Source organism: Amia ocellicauda, chromosome 19, assembly GCF_036373705.1.
Source record: "Amia ocellicauda isolate fAmiCal2 chromosome 19, fAmiCal2.hap1, whole genome shotgun sequence".
NCBI lineage: Eukaryota > Metazoa > Chordata > Actinopteri > Amiiformes > Amiidae > Amia > Amia ocellicauda.
In genome coordinates this window covers 2,634,137-2,654,050 of record NC_089868.1, presented here as the reverse complement: position 1 = coordinate 2,654,050, position 19,914 = coordinate 2,634,137, and the positions used below count along the sequence as shown (strand labels likewise).

General features: G+C 39.3%; 1 protein-coding gene across 1 annotated transcript in view; it reads left to right on the top strand.

The window, feature by feature from the left end:
• The window catches only part of cacna1ea (calcium channel, voltage-dependent, R type, alpha 1E subunit a), a 191,879-nt gene that overhangs the window by 75,930 nt on the left and 96,035 nt on the right, over window positions 1-19,914 (top strand). The window contains exons 4-5 of the mRNA XM_066692001.1: window positions 16,942-17,045; window positions 18,861-19,019. Coding sequence (XP_066548098.1) covers window positions 16,942-17,045; window positions 18,861-19,019 — 263 coding nt within the window. The remainder of the gene's footprint in view (window positions 1-16,941; window positions 17,046-18,860; window positions 19,020-19,914) is intronic.

Sequence of the window (19,914 nt, the reverse complement as noted above, 5' to 3'; positions counted from 1 at the left end):
TGCACTGCAACACTATGGATGAACAGTATGTAAACGAAAATGTAATTATACTTTGCAGCAGGAAAAAGAAAAGGATTAACTCATTGCCTCATGCCACTTGTAGGAAACAACAATTGCCTTTAATAATAGTTATTAGAGCATAGCTTGAGGGAGGGTTGACAGTCAGTAACAGATTATGATTTGAGCGTGTCTGATTCTGCGTAGCTGAAATTGATGCACGCAAAAGACTACAAGATGGCTTATGCTGTACATGGCAATACTACATGGCAAAAATAGTCTCAAGCAAGTCATGCACTACACACAAGCCACGGTTTGGCAATATGGTAAGATTTTTTATTTGGTTAATGCCAAATCAGTGCTGACATCTTTTGCTGGGGCTGTGGAGATCTTGCAGATATCAAACCTTGATGTGTATGGTTCCCTGTTCAAGTTATTTGATTTCTTGAATGGTATTTTTTCACTTTTGTATTCATTTACTGGAAGAAAAAACGAAAATATATTGAGTGCAGTTAATAAGGACACCTGATGCCTACATACAGTACTTGTGGAGAAAGAGGAGAATGAGTGGATATTCATGTTCAAAATCAACCAAACCAATAACAGAGAAGACTAAGCAGTTTAATTGAAGAGCTTCATTAGGTGTTGTATAATTAGCTGGGTGACACATCTGCAGATACAGATGAAAGCTTCATTTTATGTTTCCTAAGCCCCTGCTGTCAGTTGTGTTCACAATCTACAGGCTGAAGTCAAGTAGGAGATTAGATTTGTGTCCTAAACCCTTGGCTGTGCCATTAAGCCCCAGATACAGCATGGTCTCTCTCTCTCTCTCTCTCTCTGCCTCCTGGACGGCATCGTTAGGAATTCCTCATGCAGCTTGGGCTTCGTGCGGCCGAGATGGAGCTGTTAATTGCTGAAAACATATTGAGGGGAGCAAGTGAGGAGTAGTGGTTGGGGAATTACGAATTCTCTGTCAGAGAGGCAGCCTGCTAATTGCACCTCAGCGTGATAATTTGAGTGTTAGGAATAGTGCGCTTGGCGATGCCATTAACTCCGTGTCAGTGATTGCAATCGGCTCAGCTCGGCCCTCTCACTTTCAGAGGTGTGGCCGTCTGTCCATGTTTTAATTGGCTGGGAGTCTGAGCCTTCAGGGATCTATTATTCACAATTTCCAAAATAAACTTTTGTATAAAATAAAATGCTCATCGTGGCTTGAATCCTTTTTGGCACAGCAAGTAAAGCATAATAGAAGTAGTAGGGAGTATTAGTCTTGATTTTAAAGAAAATGGATGACACATTTTATGACTTTCTAAATGAGAAAATCTAGAAATCAGTGTGGTGGCTGTGACAAGTTTACAGACACCCCGGGCTTTACTGTTCAGGCGAAGCTTCACAGTTTTCTCTGAGCTAAAGTAGTATTCTGCATATTTTGAAGATGTGGCATTAATAAACTAGTATCGTTTTAACGGACAATATTTATTGAACTCAATGAATCATCAAATGACACCCTCTCAGAAGAGGGTTTGAATACTCTCAACTAGAACTGTATGCATTGCGAGATGAGGGAGGTGCCGTGTAACAGGCCAGAAGGCAACACTACAGATAATTGCTGCGGCAGCTGAGTACCACGAAATTGCCAAGTTAGTTGATTTGTTTTAATTGATGTTTTGAGTAGTTTAGTCCATGTAGCCTAAACTACAGTAGATTGTTTTGCTATTATTTGTGGTCAGGCTTTGATCTGTGACCGTAGTTGAGATTTTTTTTTCCCTCTTGCATTTACTTAAATGAATCATGATAGTCATACATACCAGAATAACAAATTATGATTTATGTTCTGTAATATATCTTTGTTCTAAGTACTTGCAGTACTTTCTAGTGGATGATACAGACGGCCCTGTATGCTGTGAGAGCTACAAGGTGGCCGGCAGGGTTGCCCACCTTACAAACCAGTTAGGTGGGCAATCCTGTCGATGCCAAACCTATTCAACCTGGGCGGCAAGCGGGGCAAGTGGGCCACTCTGTAATTTCCTGCCCGTGCTCTGTAACATGTTAGTCCAGCATCAATAATTCACTATACCTCTGGTGCACGAGGCCCCGAAATGTCAGGCCTGCTTCTTGTCACAGTCTTCCTCATCAGTGCCATGTTACCATGGAGCTGATGCGAGGTTGCCGTGTCGACATGACCAGATATGGAGTGACTTCACTTCCTGCGCAGTGGCTGCACGGTGACAGATAAGAGGGTGCCGGTAGTGTCCCACTCCGGAGTCACCAGGACACTTTGAGATACCAAATGATTTTAAAGTCGCCCTTAAACTCCATGAAATGAATGTATATATTAGACATTACACCGAGGAAAAAACAGTGGTGCGCAGTCGAAGCACCCAGCTGGACGATGCGCCCTGTTTGACCAGGAGAGGACATGCTTTTATACAGCGTTATATTAGTCACAAGCTAAATTTGGGCTTTCATGTATAAATAACTGCAAGTGATACAATTATCAATGCAAATGCACATGTTGTTGAAGAGTATAAAATCATTCTTTTGACCTGTAATTCTGCAGCGTACGTTTCATAAATATTGAAGTAATTGCCATAGTTGTCTATTTTTTTACTCTGAAACAGACTCTCTATCTCTATATATAAATATTTGTTTTTCTTATTTTCTTTCAATTCCAGACATGCTCTAAATGAATAGTCCTACAGTGTAGTTTAACATATTGAGAGTTAAATGTATCACTGTAGTACAATAGCATAGCAAATAATATATTTCTGTGCTCTTGGATCATTGCTCAGTGCCTGATGAACTGATGTCCAGAGATGTAGTTGACATACACCCCGGGAACAAGTCTTGAGTGATACCTGATATCATCACTATATCAATATGTATGAATAGATAAAGCCTTTCCTTTAGCATTTATGAACAAGAATATATGTCTTGCTGCCTCGTAGATCACATTGAGTTGGAAAAGCAGAGCTATTATTTCTGTCTTGTAATTAAAGGTTTAGTATTCGCATTTGCACACCTGTGCAATACTATCAGCATTGGCAGAAATCAAAAGCATTAGTGCAAGACATCCACGCTTGCAGTTTGAAAGTGCAGGGCTAGTGGGCAATGTGCTTCTACAGTCCTCCCATTGATCAAAGATGAACACATTAACGCAACACCCGGAATGTAACCTTATATGTGTAAAGTGTAAGTGTAAATGTAGAATAAAGCACCTCTTGCTTTTGAGGATGGCGCTGTTTAATGAAGAATAATTTAACTTTAGCTATAAATATGAATGCGGTTTTCTAACACCTTCACAGACTTCAAGTCTGTTTATTAAGAGGTGATCCGGAGTGTGTGTGTTTGTGCGGAAACAAAACGTGGGAAGTTTAGGCTGTGCAGAAAGTGCAACTTGGCAGACAGGTCTCTCCCTAGAGTAATGAGCTGTAAACCGCTCGCAATAGTGGGTTCGCTAGTGCTTTGTTATTTCTTACGCTGCACATGTCAAGAATAGGGTGAAGACATGAGTATCAGTCTCTCTCTCTCTCTCTCTCTCTCTCTCTCTCTCTCTCTCCTCCCAGCCAGTCTGTGACAATTATCTAAGTGTTTGCTCTTTTATCCAGAATTAATAATTGATTTGGTGGCTTTCTAAATTATTCATACGCCATCTGGCACAAAATGGTGAGAAGGTGCGAGACTAGCCTTAATCACAGCAGAGTTTCCACACTGCTTACTGGAGAGTACCTGAACTTCATAAACACACATTTAAATATCCATAATAATTAATAATAATAATAATAATAATGCTAGTGTTGTTGTTTTTTTAATTTGAGGAGGTTTCAGGCCTTTGTAATTCATAGATAATATTTTGAGTGTCAGTGCAGTGTAGATGTAGCTGGAAGACAGGATGTGATTTGAATGTGTCTTGTGAGAATAAGTATGATTATCTTATGATTTAATACATATTTGAATACAGTGATGGAGATGTCATGTGAGGTGTATGCATTTCTGGTACCAGTTAGTTAACAATGAATTATTCATTGTCATTAAAAAGAAAAAATCCAGGGATCCAGGGATATCTATGGAGTAACAGAACTAAGTGGGTCAACTGGGTCAAGTGAAATGTTAACTTCGCCTTGTTTGGGTGAAAAAGTTTCAATACACCTCGAAAAATAAATATCATTTAACAAGAAATGCTGCTTAGACTAAGATTGTGAATAATATTGTTCCAAATGAAGAGTGCTATTGATTTTGGCAGCGAGTTTTTGCAAGATCCTTAGTGCATATTTTGCACAGCATATGCACTTCGATGATTAAAAGAGTGAGTGCCTTGTAATTTTTTTTTTTTAAAAGGTTCTCTGCTTTCAGCTCTCTGCCTCCCACGTGATCAACAGGGGCTGTGGATCCCGCTCTGAGCTGCTTCTTGGGCAGTGTATACTCGGTTTCAGTGGAGAGATCACACAGCCTCCTGAACATCAGGGAGAACTAGACAAGGAAGCTCCCGGGCAGGCACTGCCAGTGAGGGGGCTCGTGCTTGCAGTGGCCTGGGTTTCAGTGGATGGATGACTGCAGTTATTCAATTGTTGTACACTCGGCACTGCTTTTAATTGTAGAACATTTCAAACGACTTTTTCCTGTGCAAACCACCCACAGCTCACATTACTCAATGCCCATTACACTACATTTTAATTATACCAAACATTCAGTGCTGTATAGGTGTTTCTAACTGCTTTGTGACTAATTTAGGATATCTGATTATTGTTGTCATTTGAGTCATTTTGGCTTTGCTATGCTCTTGACTCGAGATACACTACCCACAAATCCTGAGGAGACTGGACACACTTATGAAATGTATCCAATTCATCAAGTAATTAGACCAATTGTAGCTGAGTACGGGGTCAGATCTAGAACCAGAAGATATGGCAGTTTGACACCTGCTTTAATTTATGGTACATTTGTTCAAAGTTGGTTAGTTTAGTCTAATCAAGGGATGGCTGACAGATTTTGTCTTTTTGGGTTTTCCATTTCCCCCTCTCAGTTAATTTGTATTTGGTACAAGCTCTTCCTTAGTTATAGAATTGATTAAGTTGTCTATTTATTTAAGCATTTAACAGCTTGGTGGCATCAAAACCCTGCATTGAAATAAATTGTAAGGGCCAGTCTTTGATTTATGCCTTGTCTATTGAAACAGCAATGGATTCAAAAGATTAAAGAACACTTAATATAATTATTATTATGTATGTATTTATACATTCAATGATTTATTAATTGATTAGCAGTCGCCCTTAGCCAGTGCAGTTTCGTTTTCACAAGAAACATTTTAAAAACGTTATAAAGTGCAGTACATCCTAGTACAAATGGACAAGAAGAAGTGCACAACATAATAGGGTCACATTCATGGCATGTGCCAAGGGTAGTCATAATGATACGATAGTTACAGTAAAATTATAGTGCTAAACTACATGAGTAATCAGTAGACATAACATAAAAACCAAATGATTTGTAATATTTCAAGTTCTGTGCCCCTGATTGTACAGCTGTAATTATTGTAGGTCCTTATTGCTTTCAAAACTGAAAGATGTATTTGTTGATTTAAATCTCCAGAAAATCGTCCACCAGCTCAGCTACTGTTTTGGTGTCAAGATTATGTATCGGGAGCTCTTAAGCAGAAAACAAAAATGTATTCAGTGGTGTAATTGTGACTGTAGCAAATCTCATGTCCTATGGAGTTAACCAACATGACAAGCTGAATCGCTGCGAAGCTAGGTGAAAGCTTTCCAGCGGCCAGCAATTTGAAGGCCTATTCAACGTGACAAGCCTTTCTTTGACAGGCTGAATCTGTTACATTGTGAGGGCAGGAGATTCCTGAGCACTATTAACATACTGTACATGATTCTCTCTCTCTCTCCCTCAGTGGGAAGCTAATCCTTTCTGTAAAATGAAAATAATACTGGAGCTTTCGAAAGTGACTTGAAGAACATCAAGCTAATAATTTGGGAGATCTCCCCTTGCATGCACTCATTCGCTATGCTTGTCTCGTTTGGCATTACATAAGCTGTGTTTATTCATGTTATTTTCATTTTGTGGTTTTGTTTTGCAATATCCTTTAGCAATATCCTTTGGTGGGTTTCTCTGCCAATTCTGTGGCTCTGGATATTAAAGGACACCCACCTGATTTTTTAGAGAAGTAAACAAGTAAGAGATCCATAAAATTCTCGGGGAGGGAGATGTTCCTCTATGGTTAGTGCATCTCCTTTGCCAAGACCCCTACAGATGTCTTCTGTACAACACCATAAATGATAGGAACCCCCCCCCCCATCCCCCACTTCACCAGTGCCATTCCCAAAAGTCAATGAGGTGTCTTTAGCAGCAAACTCTTGAAGCATTTCAGAATATAAAACACCCTTCAGACCATTTTGGCTTTAGCACCTAATAATTATCAATCAATTCACCTACATCTCAGGTGAAATTAAAAATGTCTATGTGTGTGCATAATATATTACATGCAGTCTTTTTTCCCACCCTATTCTTCAATTCCTGTCTGCCATCACTTCAGGAAGAATCTGTTCTATTCAACTGAGAAATATCACATGCTATCCTCCCATCTTCGACATGAGAGTTTAAGGAAGATGTGAAATCCAGCTGTCAAAATTCTGATGTTGGACATGAATATGAAACCACCCACAAAGCGCAGCATAAGAACATAAGAGAGTTTACAATCGGGAGGAGGCCATTCGAACCATCATGCTCGTTTGGTGTCCAAGGATCACGTCCAGTATAAGAAGACAGTGGTGAATGTGATGTGGATCTGACCATGTACAGCATTCCCTAAAAGCTGGGGTGAAGCAGTGTTTTTCTGCTGTTCACTGGTCTTCAGTAAAGCATGATGGCCTAGGGTTGTCACAAGGCTGAGACTCCCATCTGTGCTGTGTGCATTACGGACTTTAGATGACCTGGTAAAACGGATACTTGTGCTAAATCAGGACACAGAACAACAATGTGATCGGCCTGGTCACTTGTTACACCTTTAAAGTAAATTGGTCAGACAACAAGGGCAATAATGAGAACATGCTGAAGCAGTATTTTGGTTCTGGGCAAGTGTCTACCCTGAGCTGAATGGCAAAGCAGTTTAAGGCAAATGCATCCTGTAGCTCAAAGATATACAGGCTATTAACTAAGGCTAGACGACATTACTCTCCAAGGCCTTTCTGGCTTTATTGTTTATAAATGACCACTTACAGATTATTATTATGTTTTCAACTGACTCGCTCTCCATGCATTACTAAAAAGCTGGCAGTGTGCATAGCTCAAGTCTGTAATGTATTTACATGGCACTGAAAACCTCAGTATACATATCCAATGCCGATTATAGTGCATCCTCCCAGTGCTGCTCTGTGCAGACGCTGAATTTACTGAAAAACAATGCGCAGTTTGGCTGTGAGCACAAGCAGCAAAAACTGTGAGTGAACCAGAGCAGTTTCGTCCGCAGGACCAGGGAAACAATCAAAACAAAACCTCTAAAAATGTTTTTATCAATTTTAAAATTAGCTTTTTTCCCCATCTTTAACATGCAAAAGCTGTCACAGTAATTTGTCCTTTGCACTAACGGTTACTGCTTTCAAAGAGCACAGCAGTACTGCTACACCTGAACAGAACCAGGGAATGAATGAGACGACGAATTTTTAACCTTTCTTAACACCAGAAAAATGTGAAAATAGATGTGCGCAAAAAAAAGTTTTGTGCAGTACTAAAAAGAAAAATCATACCTCTGTATTTATACAAAGAGCCTTTTTATTTGATTTGTCATGTTTTTATCCAAATGACCCATGGAATTGAATATTACCTTAACTTTACCTAAACAAATGAATCCTGCTGAAAATAAATGGAGAGAGCTAGATTAACCCTGACAATGTGGACACGTGAGGAATGTCTCTCCTTCCTCCCCAGTGTATCACTAGCAGTGTGCCCTCAGTTCCCCCCACAGAGCTGACCGATCAATACAAACCTGTGCAGCTGCTCTTGAATGTTGAATGGCAGTGTGACTCTACTACACCCTTCCTAGGAATCACCATCAATGTAATCCAACACTGTTTAAAAATAAAGAAAACCCAAATCCTTGAGTACCTTATTATTCCTTTTAATTTGACATAATATGATGATAATGAAAGAATCTCCCCTATGCACTAAGCTGAGGAATTACTGCTAACTTTGATGTCTCAAATACTTGTAGTTCTTCACAAATTCCAGGTTTTTCACCAGAAGGCAAATCATTACAATTCAAGTCTCTATAACAACATGAACATACAGGACTAGAAGGCTGGGTAATGCTATTTATCTAATGCTGTTAGAGGTAATAAATAAACATTAATCTCTTATTGGCAACTTGTAAGATAGTGCCTGTAATAGCTTCTATGCTTTCAATTATATTTATAAAATACATAGAAATGTATATACAAGGTCCTGCTTCTGTTTTGACACCACAGATGTTATTTTTTTTCCCAGCAGTACATTACAGATCTATAATTTTTACTTACAAATGATTCTATGCACCAAGACCTGCTATACCTGGAAATCGTTTCTCAGTGTAGCATATGCTATCGAGAGCTTTGAGTACGGGTAGAAATGATGATGCCTTTTAAAAAAGACAAATCTGCCTGTTGTGATCTTGTTCCTTAGCTGCTCGATCTCTTGTGCTCTGGCAGATGCATTCAATCAAAGGCACAGATAAGTTGCTCACGTTGGCGCTTTCATTGCAGGGAAATAGACCCCCGTACCATGGTCATGATAGGAATATGTAATAAGCGATGCTGTGGTCAGTGGTGCAGTATTGTGATTGACTTACGAGCACAATTCCCTTTGCTAGGAGCTTTTGTTTAATGTTTCTGACAGATGACTTATAAATTGTGGCATCAAATGTAAGAAATGTTTCCCCCATGTGATTAACACACAAAACCCAAGGGCAGGGCTTTCTTTAATTGAAATGGTGGGAGTCTTCCAGCTTCACTCTTGCTATCTGACCTCTCCCGAGTATATTCAAATGAGGGATGTTGCCAGTCTTTGCCAGCAGAGGTTTTCTTGTATCTTTTTTTAAATTTAAACACAGGGAATCTCACACCAGCCTTTCCATAACTGATAGAAAAGCCAAGCTAATGTCGGCCTGCTGATTTATCTGGAGGGGTTTGTGCAGGCTCTGCCAATTCTCAAACAGGACTCTTGAAAAGATGCTGTTTTCCCAGCAGCACACATTTTTGGGAGACTGCAGCATAGCTTCTGCCATGTGTTTAAAAAAAGGTCTGTTTTACAGGAGTAATTCCTGTCTGGATATTGGTACGCTGTAGGACACCCACAATAGGAAGAATTTATAATATCTTCTGTAGCAGTATCACTCTGAAAGCCTTTAAATGGTTTCCTTTTCAAGCCTTTTTTGCATGATCATTGTATTGGACTTGCAAAGTTGTATTTCTTTTCAAAATGGCTATGATGAATTAAATGTATAAACTGAAAAAAGCCTCCCCTTCCAGCTTTCTTTTGTTTCTATTTTAACTATAATATCTGTCCCCTCCTTGTTGGTATCACTCCACAGACATTTAAACATACCTTCTGTGAACTTTGTAGGACAGATTTGCTGAAGCTTTTTTCCCTTGAGTGTCAATGCATACCAGCCAATATTCCACACTGTAATATCCCCCCCTAATTCTGAAACTATTGTATTGTGCAAGCTGAGCTCTCCCATGCATGCAAGCATCATGGAAACAAATGGAGTTGCCCTCCGGTGTGTCCTGCCATTATCCACGTGAATGCATTCCTCTCTGGGTCAGGTGGATGTGTACCCAAACCTTATTGTTCTGCATAATGGTCATAATACAGTAGCTGCAAGTTATACAGTCTTTGGTCTAATTGTCATTCACTCCTGTTCAGCGATTCGCTTTGTGGAAACTGTTGAGCACTTTCTCTCGTATCACTTTGAGGCGTCTGACAGATCAGAGAACTTGTTCAAATAATTTATGCTGTAATGTGGAGTAGTGGTTAGGGCTCTGGACTCTGGAAGGTTGTGGGTTCAAATCCTGGGTGGGGCAGTGCTGTTGTACCCTTGAGCAAGGTACTTCACTTAGATTGCTCCAGTAAAATGCCCAGCTGTATAAATGGGTACAAATGTAAGTTGCCCTGGATAAGAGCGTCAGCTAAATGACAAAAATAATAATAATGTTTTGTTGTTGCGGTTTTGTTTTTGTCCACTTGGCAAGACAAAAAAAAACAGAGAATCCTTTCTTATGCTTCTGACATCAGCCCCCTTGTCTTTGTGTGTGAATAAAGAGGCCTGTCACACAGTTGACGGCCAAATGTAAACCGTGCCTTCAGTTGGGGTCTAGCTGTCTTTTAACACAGGACTTTTCAGGGCTGTGCTTGCAAACATAATATAGCTGCTGGATTCAAGCTCATCTTTCTTCTTGTGCTCAGAGTATGCCTTTGCTCTACTAACACCATTAACAGGAATATCAGTCTGTCCCTACCAGGCCTGTTGAGAAGGATGGCCTACATAATTCAACAGTATATCTACCCTCATAACTTATACATTTGCTCAACGGTACATTTATAAACCTTTTGACGCACTTCATTTTTCTTTTAGGATTTATAGACTTGTCTTTAATGACTGCCGCAAACCTAAAAAGGATACACTCCACTACCTTTTGATATACAGCCAGGGGGATGCTGTGCCATCTCCCACGAGTTTTGTAGACACGTTCTCCTGTAGAGAAATTGCTCTGTGCTTTCTCTGTCTCCCGGAGGTGATCTGTGGGATTGAGGCCGGGACTGAATGGGGGGGCCAGGGAAAGTTTTCAATGTTAATCTCCTGGACCCCTGCATTATACATAAATCTGAGAAACCCCCACAGGATCACATGTGCACAATAAACAGTCAGGACAGCAGACTGCAGATCACTGTGTTTACGGGGCTGTCAACACACCAAACACACACACTGAAACCCAGTCACCACATACAAATAAGAGACATAAGAAAGTTTACAAACGAGAGGAGACCATTCGACTCATCCTGCTCGTTTGGTGTCCATTAATAACTAAGTGATCTAAGGATCCTATCCAGTCTATTTTTAAATGTTGAGGTACTGTTCATATCATCTAACAATAACAATAGATCCTAATGGAGTTTTTTTTTTTTAACAAATGGAATAATCTGCAAAACAGGCAACAGCTCTCTCTCTCTCTCTCTCTCTCTCTCTCTCTCTCAGTGCTGGGGGACAGGCATTTCTTGCACCCCACCCAGCACTCAGCACTGTGTCACAGTACATTTTGTCATCTGTCATCACCAGTTCCAAACATTGACATTCAAATATTTTTCTAAAAGCTGTGATAGCATACAGGTCAACCAGCTCTTTCCTCTCCCTGTCAGAGTGGATTTTGTAGTTTGTACACAGACTTAGTTTTAGGTCAAGAAAAACTGTGACAAGGGGCAGAAGCTTATGGGAAAAGATGGCTCGAAAAGGTTAACAGAGGTTATCCATGCCCATCTGTGGAAACAGCAGGGATAAAGGCACTTTGTGGGTGATGTTTGAGAGAGGTGATTATTATTTCCAGTGTGTAAAATGGTCACTTGTTACACAAGGCACAGGAGACATCCGAGTAAAGTGGAAGCAATAGGACCAAAATTAATGAACTCTGTCTTTCTCACCTGCTGAAATGCATCTGAATGGACTTTCCTGCTAATGGGGCACACATCCGAAATTAGAAAGGACAACATTTGCATTTTATAATGAGCTGCACCACATGTATTCTACACAGTGCTGATTGTATTCGACACTGAATGGTAGCAGACAGGGGTGTGTGTGGTGTGTGCCAGGGACAGCAGTGTGGAGTAGCGGTCAGGGTCTGAACAGGTGTTTTCTTCAGCAGAGTCCATAAGGTAGGCAGGTACGGGGATGGGTAGGCCACTCCACCACTGTGAGGCGATACTGGAGAAGGAATGGAGAAGAGAGAGTACATAGTACATAGTACATATTTTATTATTATTTTATGTTTAATGTATTCTCTTAGATTTGATTGCCACTTTAAAATGACATTTTCTATCACTGTTTTGTATACATATATTTTTGGTAATATTTCATATATTGCCTAATTCCCTACATTAAAATGTCTTTTTATTCTCTGTTGTTGATTCTGCTTAGAATCCCCAAAACTAAAACTGCAGAAGAATCTTTTAAAATATGTATCAATTACTTCTTTGTAGATTTCCACAGACTTTTGTAAATTTAAATTTGTAACTAAATGTCCCAAATGACCTAAGAAGGGCTGAAGGGCATTTTCTTTGTTTAATATAGTTGTATATACTTTTAAAGTGAATTATCTGTTGCTTTCAAGAACCACATTTGCATTTTGCTACCCATTTTCCATGTCCAAAGGAGTCTGGGTTTAAACAAATTGGTTTCCACCACTTGTTTCCTTGGTGAATGGGACCTTTTAGGCTTCTTTTTCAGAACTCATCAATCCCGAACTCCAGTCCATTCCAACAATATTTCAATCTCAATCTACAAGGTTTTATCCATTCAATGAAAAGTACAACGCGACAACCTCCTGTTCAAATAAGTGCTCCTAAATGACTGAACACCCGGCTCATTAAACTGAAGCATGATAAATGACTACCTATAATGTTCGATCTGGAATACAAATAACCAAATCTGTACAGGAAGTGAATGGGTTTTAAATAGGGTTTGTTCTCTGATTAAAGTCGAAAGGAAATGTGCATCTTCAGTGCAGTCTTTGAAAGTGTCCACTCTTATTGCACATGAAAATACTGCATATAAAACAACACAGGAAACACAGGATGCACAACAGTTTCTCCATATATTTCTATGCATTCACCATTATCTCTATTTACTGTAATCAAAAACAGGGGAATCACTTCACTATAATGTATATGTCAGTAAAGATATATGGGTTTGCATGTTATGTATGTCTGTATGGTGGGGGCTGGCAGTATTGTGCCTCTCCTCTGTTGCTGAGTACTCTTCCCACCAGTTACCGTACATCTTTGTGTGGGGGTGTCTATTCAGAACTAAGCTACCATATTGGATCAGTATTTACACAATTCACAGGCTTTATTCCTGTTCATACAAGAGTTTCTTGTGTAAAGGATTAACGACAATAAATGTAATTAAATAATCCACTTGGTCATTTGAATGGGGAACCCACTGCTTTGTAAGCCTTGGTAAAGCACCTGGCTTTGATAGACAATACCCTAAACCTATGATCACAAACGCACAGCCTAGCACATTGCAGGTGAGTGTTCTGGAGTCAAACACAACTTTGTGGGAAACTTAAATGTATTACTGTATGAACACATATACATCTTTCCATGATTTTTGTGTTGTCCAGAGTGTATGTATCGTTTTTCTGAGTCACAGGTGACTACTAATAGTTTGTATTGGACAAATACTTTTCTCTTGAAGCAAATGGGCAGAATTATTTTGTATTATGCTGTTTATGCCAGTTGTACTCCAGCTCATCTTTGCTCTTCATTTGATTTCATCCATAAGGTCTCCTTTGCGCTGATTTGTTGTCCAGACAGAACTGTTATCTTCTTGAGGTTTCTTTTTCTATACTTAAATCATTTAAATCTGTTGAACATGACTGCTCTGATTTACATCCACTGTGAATGCAGTTTTATTTTGCACACAGGAGTTCCTATATTTGTAGCTGTAGGTGTTCAGGTGTTCTGGGAAATAACATAATGCCACAAAACAAACAGCCCTTAGTCCCCAAAGGCTGGATTGACCAAGCAGGGTAACATGACACTTTGCAAGAAGAACAGATCAAAGATAAATGATGGAAATGACTGAATGGATACCAAGAGATGTAAATTAACTGGAATCTTTATGTATATATGTGTTCTTTTCTAGAAAAAATCTGTAATTTAAAACGACATTGACTTTGTTAAATAAGAATGGCTTAATGGTCAATACCTATTGAAACTTAAAAATTGCTGAAGGTGTGTTAATACTTTCAGCTCTATATTTAGAGCTTCCTAAATGCAGTGAAATGGTAATGTACTCAATCCACATCGGCAGCATGTCTGTCTGTAGCAGGTCCTGGGACTAGTTTTTCGATACACATGTATTATAGTTTGCTCTGTTTAATGCTTTTCTCTTTAAATTTTCTCACCATTGTGTGATATTAAGTATCTTAAGGTCAGGCTGCATTGTAATGTAGCAGGGCGCCATTTATTTTGATGCATTATTCTTTCTAAGCATTTAGTCTTCTTGCAATACCATTTCAATCTCTGCAGCCTGGTGCTTTTCCATGGCATTCACGAGGGTTGCATTCATCCCACTGACCTGCCCTGGAGAGCGCGCTTAACTCCTCATCCTGGCCAATCACATGGGCAGCGCTGCCCGCGGCGCTCAGATCTCTCGACCAACACGGCGGGATCACACAGGATTAGTCAGCAGGAATATGTGGATGATCACATACGGCTAAGATCCACTAAAATAATGATTTCAACAATAACTGAACCCTTCTCATCAAACCTTCGCTTTTAGCTGATTAGCCTGGCTGAGTTTAAGCAGGTTGATGCTTTTTTCTTTTTGCTCAAATTTCCCAGTATTTGTGTGTCATGTAATGCCGTGGGGTAGATGACCGTGATGCGGGGCTCTCAAACAGACCAGCAAACAGGCATGCACAAGGGCAGGGGTAGTTAAAAGAAAAGTGGTGCTTAGTTATATACCATGTTTTAATAGTAATAATAATAATAATATATTGTATTTATAAAGTGCTTTTCAAGAAACTCAAAGCACTGTACGGTCAAATCTGAAACAAACATAAACAACAACCAAACAATTGACAGGATAAATAACAAATAATAACAAGTGGTATTTTTGCAGGTAGGCATGCAAATCTTGAAACTTGATTTAAGTGCCTACAGCCAATGCAGACAGGTGTCCTGATTAGTTGTATATAATTGAATTATTTGTAAAATAATTGTAATATCATATATGTATATTAATGTATACAGGGTTATAAACGTTCGCATCGATTTCTCCTTCCTGAAACGTGACATATTTTTTCTGCTATATGTTATATCCACTTTGGTATATGATTTTTTTTTTTTTTTTTTTTTTTTTTTATTGAACGGCCCCTCATATATGTAATGCCAGAATTGGTGGATTTTGTTTCTCATTCATAACGGTAAAATGTTTTAAGGAAAAGAGTGCTATTTTTTTTTTAAATAAAGTTACAGTCCGTATCTCAATATCTCAGTCAAAAGAGCAATCTCACCCCTCCCACAACTGTAGTGCTCTTGGGGGAGGAATGGCACTGTACAGCCGGCTTTCAAACCCACTTTCTGGAGGGCTGCAATGCCTTCAAATTCTTGTTCCAACTAGGACATTTAAATTATTTAACATAATCATTTTATCAACTAGACTTACGCACATTCCAAAAAAGGTCTATTACATTTCATGACCTAAAAGATGCCTCATATTCAGGCCAGACTACCAGTGACATTGTTTTCAGCCTATAGAGAAGCGTTCAATGTAATAAATGAAGTGTTTAAGTGTTACTCAGCTAACTTGTACCAAAAGAGTAACTGAGATCTTTGGTTGCAACAGAAGCCAGAAGACTGCAGCCCTTCGGAGGAGACTCCTGCCGTACTGGATTCTGGTTATTTAGCACAAGGATATTTGACTAGAACACACTGTGAATACCTTAAATGAATAAACCCACATTCATTTTTAAGAAAAGCTTGGCCTGCTTCCATTTGGCACAATATTGCTGCATATAAAAATCATAAATGGTACAAATGGGAGGAGGCCAAGCAGCCCCTTGAGCTTATTAAGTTGCAAGTGCCTTATTTATCCAAGGATCTCATCCATCCGTTTGTTGAAGAATCCAAAAGAATTCTCTTCAACAAGCAGCTTTGTTGGTGATAATAATAAGACCTTCCTCCTTGGGTTGTGTGGCTTCTCGAGTCTCTCATGGCAGGCCATAAAAAAAAAGTTTCCATTGCGGTGATCCTGTGAAGAGGACCTTAATGAGATGCATCTTCTCTGCTGTTAGTTGTTATTTTTTTATTTTAAGTATATAAAGAGCGTCAAATGTGATAAATGGACTCTGGTTTAAGATTAAAATACCACCCCTGACGATATGAGAAGGAGTACATTAACTGTCTCCAGATCCAAAGTTGCACAGCCAGATTTGCTGTGCATTTGCTTTTGTGATAGCAGTTGCTGAATTCATTTTTTTCGTATAGTCTGTTCAATCTTGACACACTTTTAATTGTTAGCCTTATTGCAGGCTGTACTGCATGTACTGTGTTGTGAACGCAGCAAATAAACACAGCAGGAAGGTTAAATATGCATATAGCTTGTATTGAAACAGGACCTGCAGGCCCCATTTAGTTTGTTCGTCAGTGCCAGAGCTGTTGTTTGTGAAGACTTGGTATGCTTGCAGCACGGTCTAAATTAATCTAAATAGCTCGAAGATTAGAACCTGAGGGCAGTCAATGTTCTTAATTGCTATTGGTGTGTTACTGGCTTGTGGTGTATGTGTCTGGCTTGTAAGCAGAAGTCACTTACCTTGTGGATAAAGCAGGATTCATTACTATGAAGCCTCGAAAGAACATGTCCTACATTTTAATTTCCCTCAGGTGAACAAACTGTGATTTTTTCCATGCCTTTCTAATCTGATCCTCATAATGTTTGTGCACAATAGTAGCACAGCCATAGATGAACCATATAAGTTAATAGGTATTGTATAAGTTAATAGGTTGTGTGCAGGGGGTTTCTTATTTCTCATGCAATTTGAGATAGAGGTTCTGGCTGCACCAGTTGTGTGAAATTATGTCTCTAAGAAAGAACATGAGAACATAAGAAAGTGCCCCATCGTGCTCAAATTCGTGTCCATTAATAACTAAGTTTCAAAACGCATGTCTTCTCGTGTCTGATTGCAGCATCCTGGCCACAGCCGGAGCCCACATCAACACGCATGTGGACCTGAGGACCCTGCGGGCAGTGCGGGTGCTGAGGCCTCTCAAACTGGTCTCTGGGATCCCAAGTAAGTCCTGATACAATGAGCTTTCCTCTCCCTGCTACAGCTTGATCCATATTGAAACCAAAATCACATCACACCTCTTATTATTCCGACTTATCCAGTGCAAGTGATTAGAGAGGCAGTTGCCACAGTGACAGATGGTGATTCATATTATTATTATTTATTTCTTAACGACAGCGATTTTACAATTTTCAAAAGCAACATTTTCAAAACATCACAGAGTGCTGTTAATTCAATCAGTACGAAATACAATAAGCATAATACACCCTAGTACAAATGAGCTAACAAGTGCAGACATGATGGTGCTGAGGAGAGGGGTAGAGAGAGGAAGAGGAGAAGTTACAGTAAAATGATGAAATTGTGAAAAATACATACAACAGACGCATGAGGGAGCAGAGTTTAATAAGAAGGTGCACAATATCAAGAGTGCTGAGCGGCCTAGGAGATTAGGCACAGTCTGAATGGGGGTGGCATGAGTGGACACTGGCGGTCCTGACCCTGGTGGGAAGGTCATTCCATCACTCAGGGGCAAGGGGGGAGAAGGAGTGGACTGGAGGAAGGGTAGAGATCAAGGAGTCTTCTGGAGCAGGAAAACCAGACCGGTTCTGCAGGGAGTTTAAGAAGAGATAATTGAACAGCAGTAAGCACTACAGAATCTGATTATCTGCACCGATCAACACCGCCAATTTCCACAATACCAGCATCCATACAAAACATCATTAACATAAAATCATAAGGGCAAATATGATGACACCCTCTTGGGCTTATTGTACAGGATGATGGGCTTTCAGGATGCCAGATTCAATATGATGTGTAGTGTTATCATTTACAATTACTGAAATATCCTACCTTTATTAACGAGATGGTGTTCGGAAGCCAATTACACAGGCTTCATACAATGTGTGTTTCGCCCCCTTATTGCTTTTCAAAAGATCTGGAAACCCAATCATGCAGAGAAGGCAATTCCCCAGGTCTGAGGCAAAACTGAGCACACAGCGTGTGTCTAAGTGTTTTTTGCTCAGGTTATGTAATGCACCTGTTCTGTAAAGAAGGTTTTAGTTTAATTTTTTTGGTGGAGTAGAAAAACAGTCTATTGAACGGCTTTTTTTTTTTTGAGGAACAATTCTTTAGAAAAGTATTCACAGTAGGGTTTGAATAGACAGGCTGGCAGAGAGCACCCTGTTTCAGAGATCAAAAGGAACCGAAATAGCTGTCTGGAACCACAGGTACAGAATTACTTTTTTCAAAACCTTTATAAGAAATGTAGAGCAACCTAACAATAAGAGGGAGCAATGTAATGATTTGACAATCTTTCTTATTGGGAAAATGTATTGGGCTTTAATTGAATTATTGTTTTTATTTCTTATTTTGTATCTATTTAATTAGAGATATAAAGGAATTTTACAGAAATTGCCGTTGCACAAACCCCTCACGTAGATGACTAAAAGCAACTGAATGAGAGGGTTTCAGAAGCCAGTGATTCTCAGTCATTAGAAGTTGAGCTCCACAATGCAATATATCAATCAACCCACACATCATTCTAATAAAAATGAGGAGTATAAATGGAGTACTTATTGTTCACATAGATTTTTTTTAATGGAATACTCTTCCTAAGACCTTTAAGGTGTCTCCCTATAAACGCTCTCTAATGGATGCATCCTGGGTCATCTCTCCATTCAGTTGTTTCCTGTCATTTTAGTGCTTTCCCGTCATAATCACTTGGATTGAAATTAGTTGGATTGTTAGGCTGTCTGTGCGATTGTAACTGAGCACTGTGGTCTTCTGGGCTGTGTGTAAGTTATTGTTAATGTGTTCCAGGTCTCCAGATAGTCCTGAAGTCCATCATGAAAGCCATGGTGCCCCTGCTGCAGATTGGGCTTCTGCTTTTCTTTGCTATTCTCATGTTTGCCATAATTGGACTGGAATTCTACAGTGGGAAACTGCACAAAACCTGCAAACCTTCAGCCAACATCTTAGGTAAGGAACAGTACTCTCTCAGAGTGTATATGTATATATATATATATATATATATATATATATATATATATATATATATATATAGAGAGAGAGAGAGAGAGATGGCTAGATGGATAGATAGATAGAGACATTGATAAAAATACAGTAGTTGTTTGAAATATTCACAACATTCATTTGAAACAATGTTAAGTAATTTACAAATATAGTTAAATGAAGTAGATATATTAAGGTTTGTTTACTTTCATCAATGTGTGCCTAGAACTTGCCAAACCCAGTGCAAATCATCAGGACATTCCGCATAATGTGCAAACGCAAGGTGACCAATAATGCTAGCTAATAACACGTCAGATATGTGAAAGGCAAGCACAAAAGAAACAACCGATGGACAGAAAAGAAAGGCAGTGTGTATCAGCAAACATTTGCATTTAATAAGCTGACAGCTCACTTTGGCACAGTTATCCACATGAGTACAACTGAGTCATCACAGAAAGGATAATGAAAAAAGCTGTCTTATTAAATGTCATCTCAAGCAGATTGTATTAAAATGGTAAATACGAAACAAGCCGCACAAATGCAACAGCTTTCCAAACTACGTGCATAGTGCTACCACCCTTGAACGCAGAGATTTGCCCTGATTAAATCACAACTTTGACTCACCCTCTTATTGCAAAGTAAGAGCCCAGTGCAACACTTGGTCATGCAGATTGTTGGCCTTAGGTAGGAAAAAGGATCCTCTGTCAAAAGTCACCATTAAGTCTGAGAATTGGTAAATTGTGATTGCTGCACGTGTTCAGAGTAATACTTCTACACAACATTTTCCCCCAGTCAAATTAGTCAAAAACCAAAATATGAACAAATTACAACCTTACACAATGGTGCCAAATCAAAATGTGTA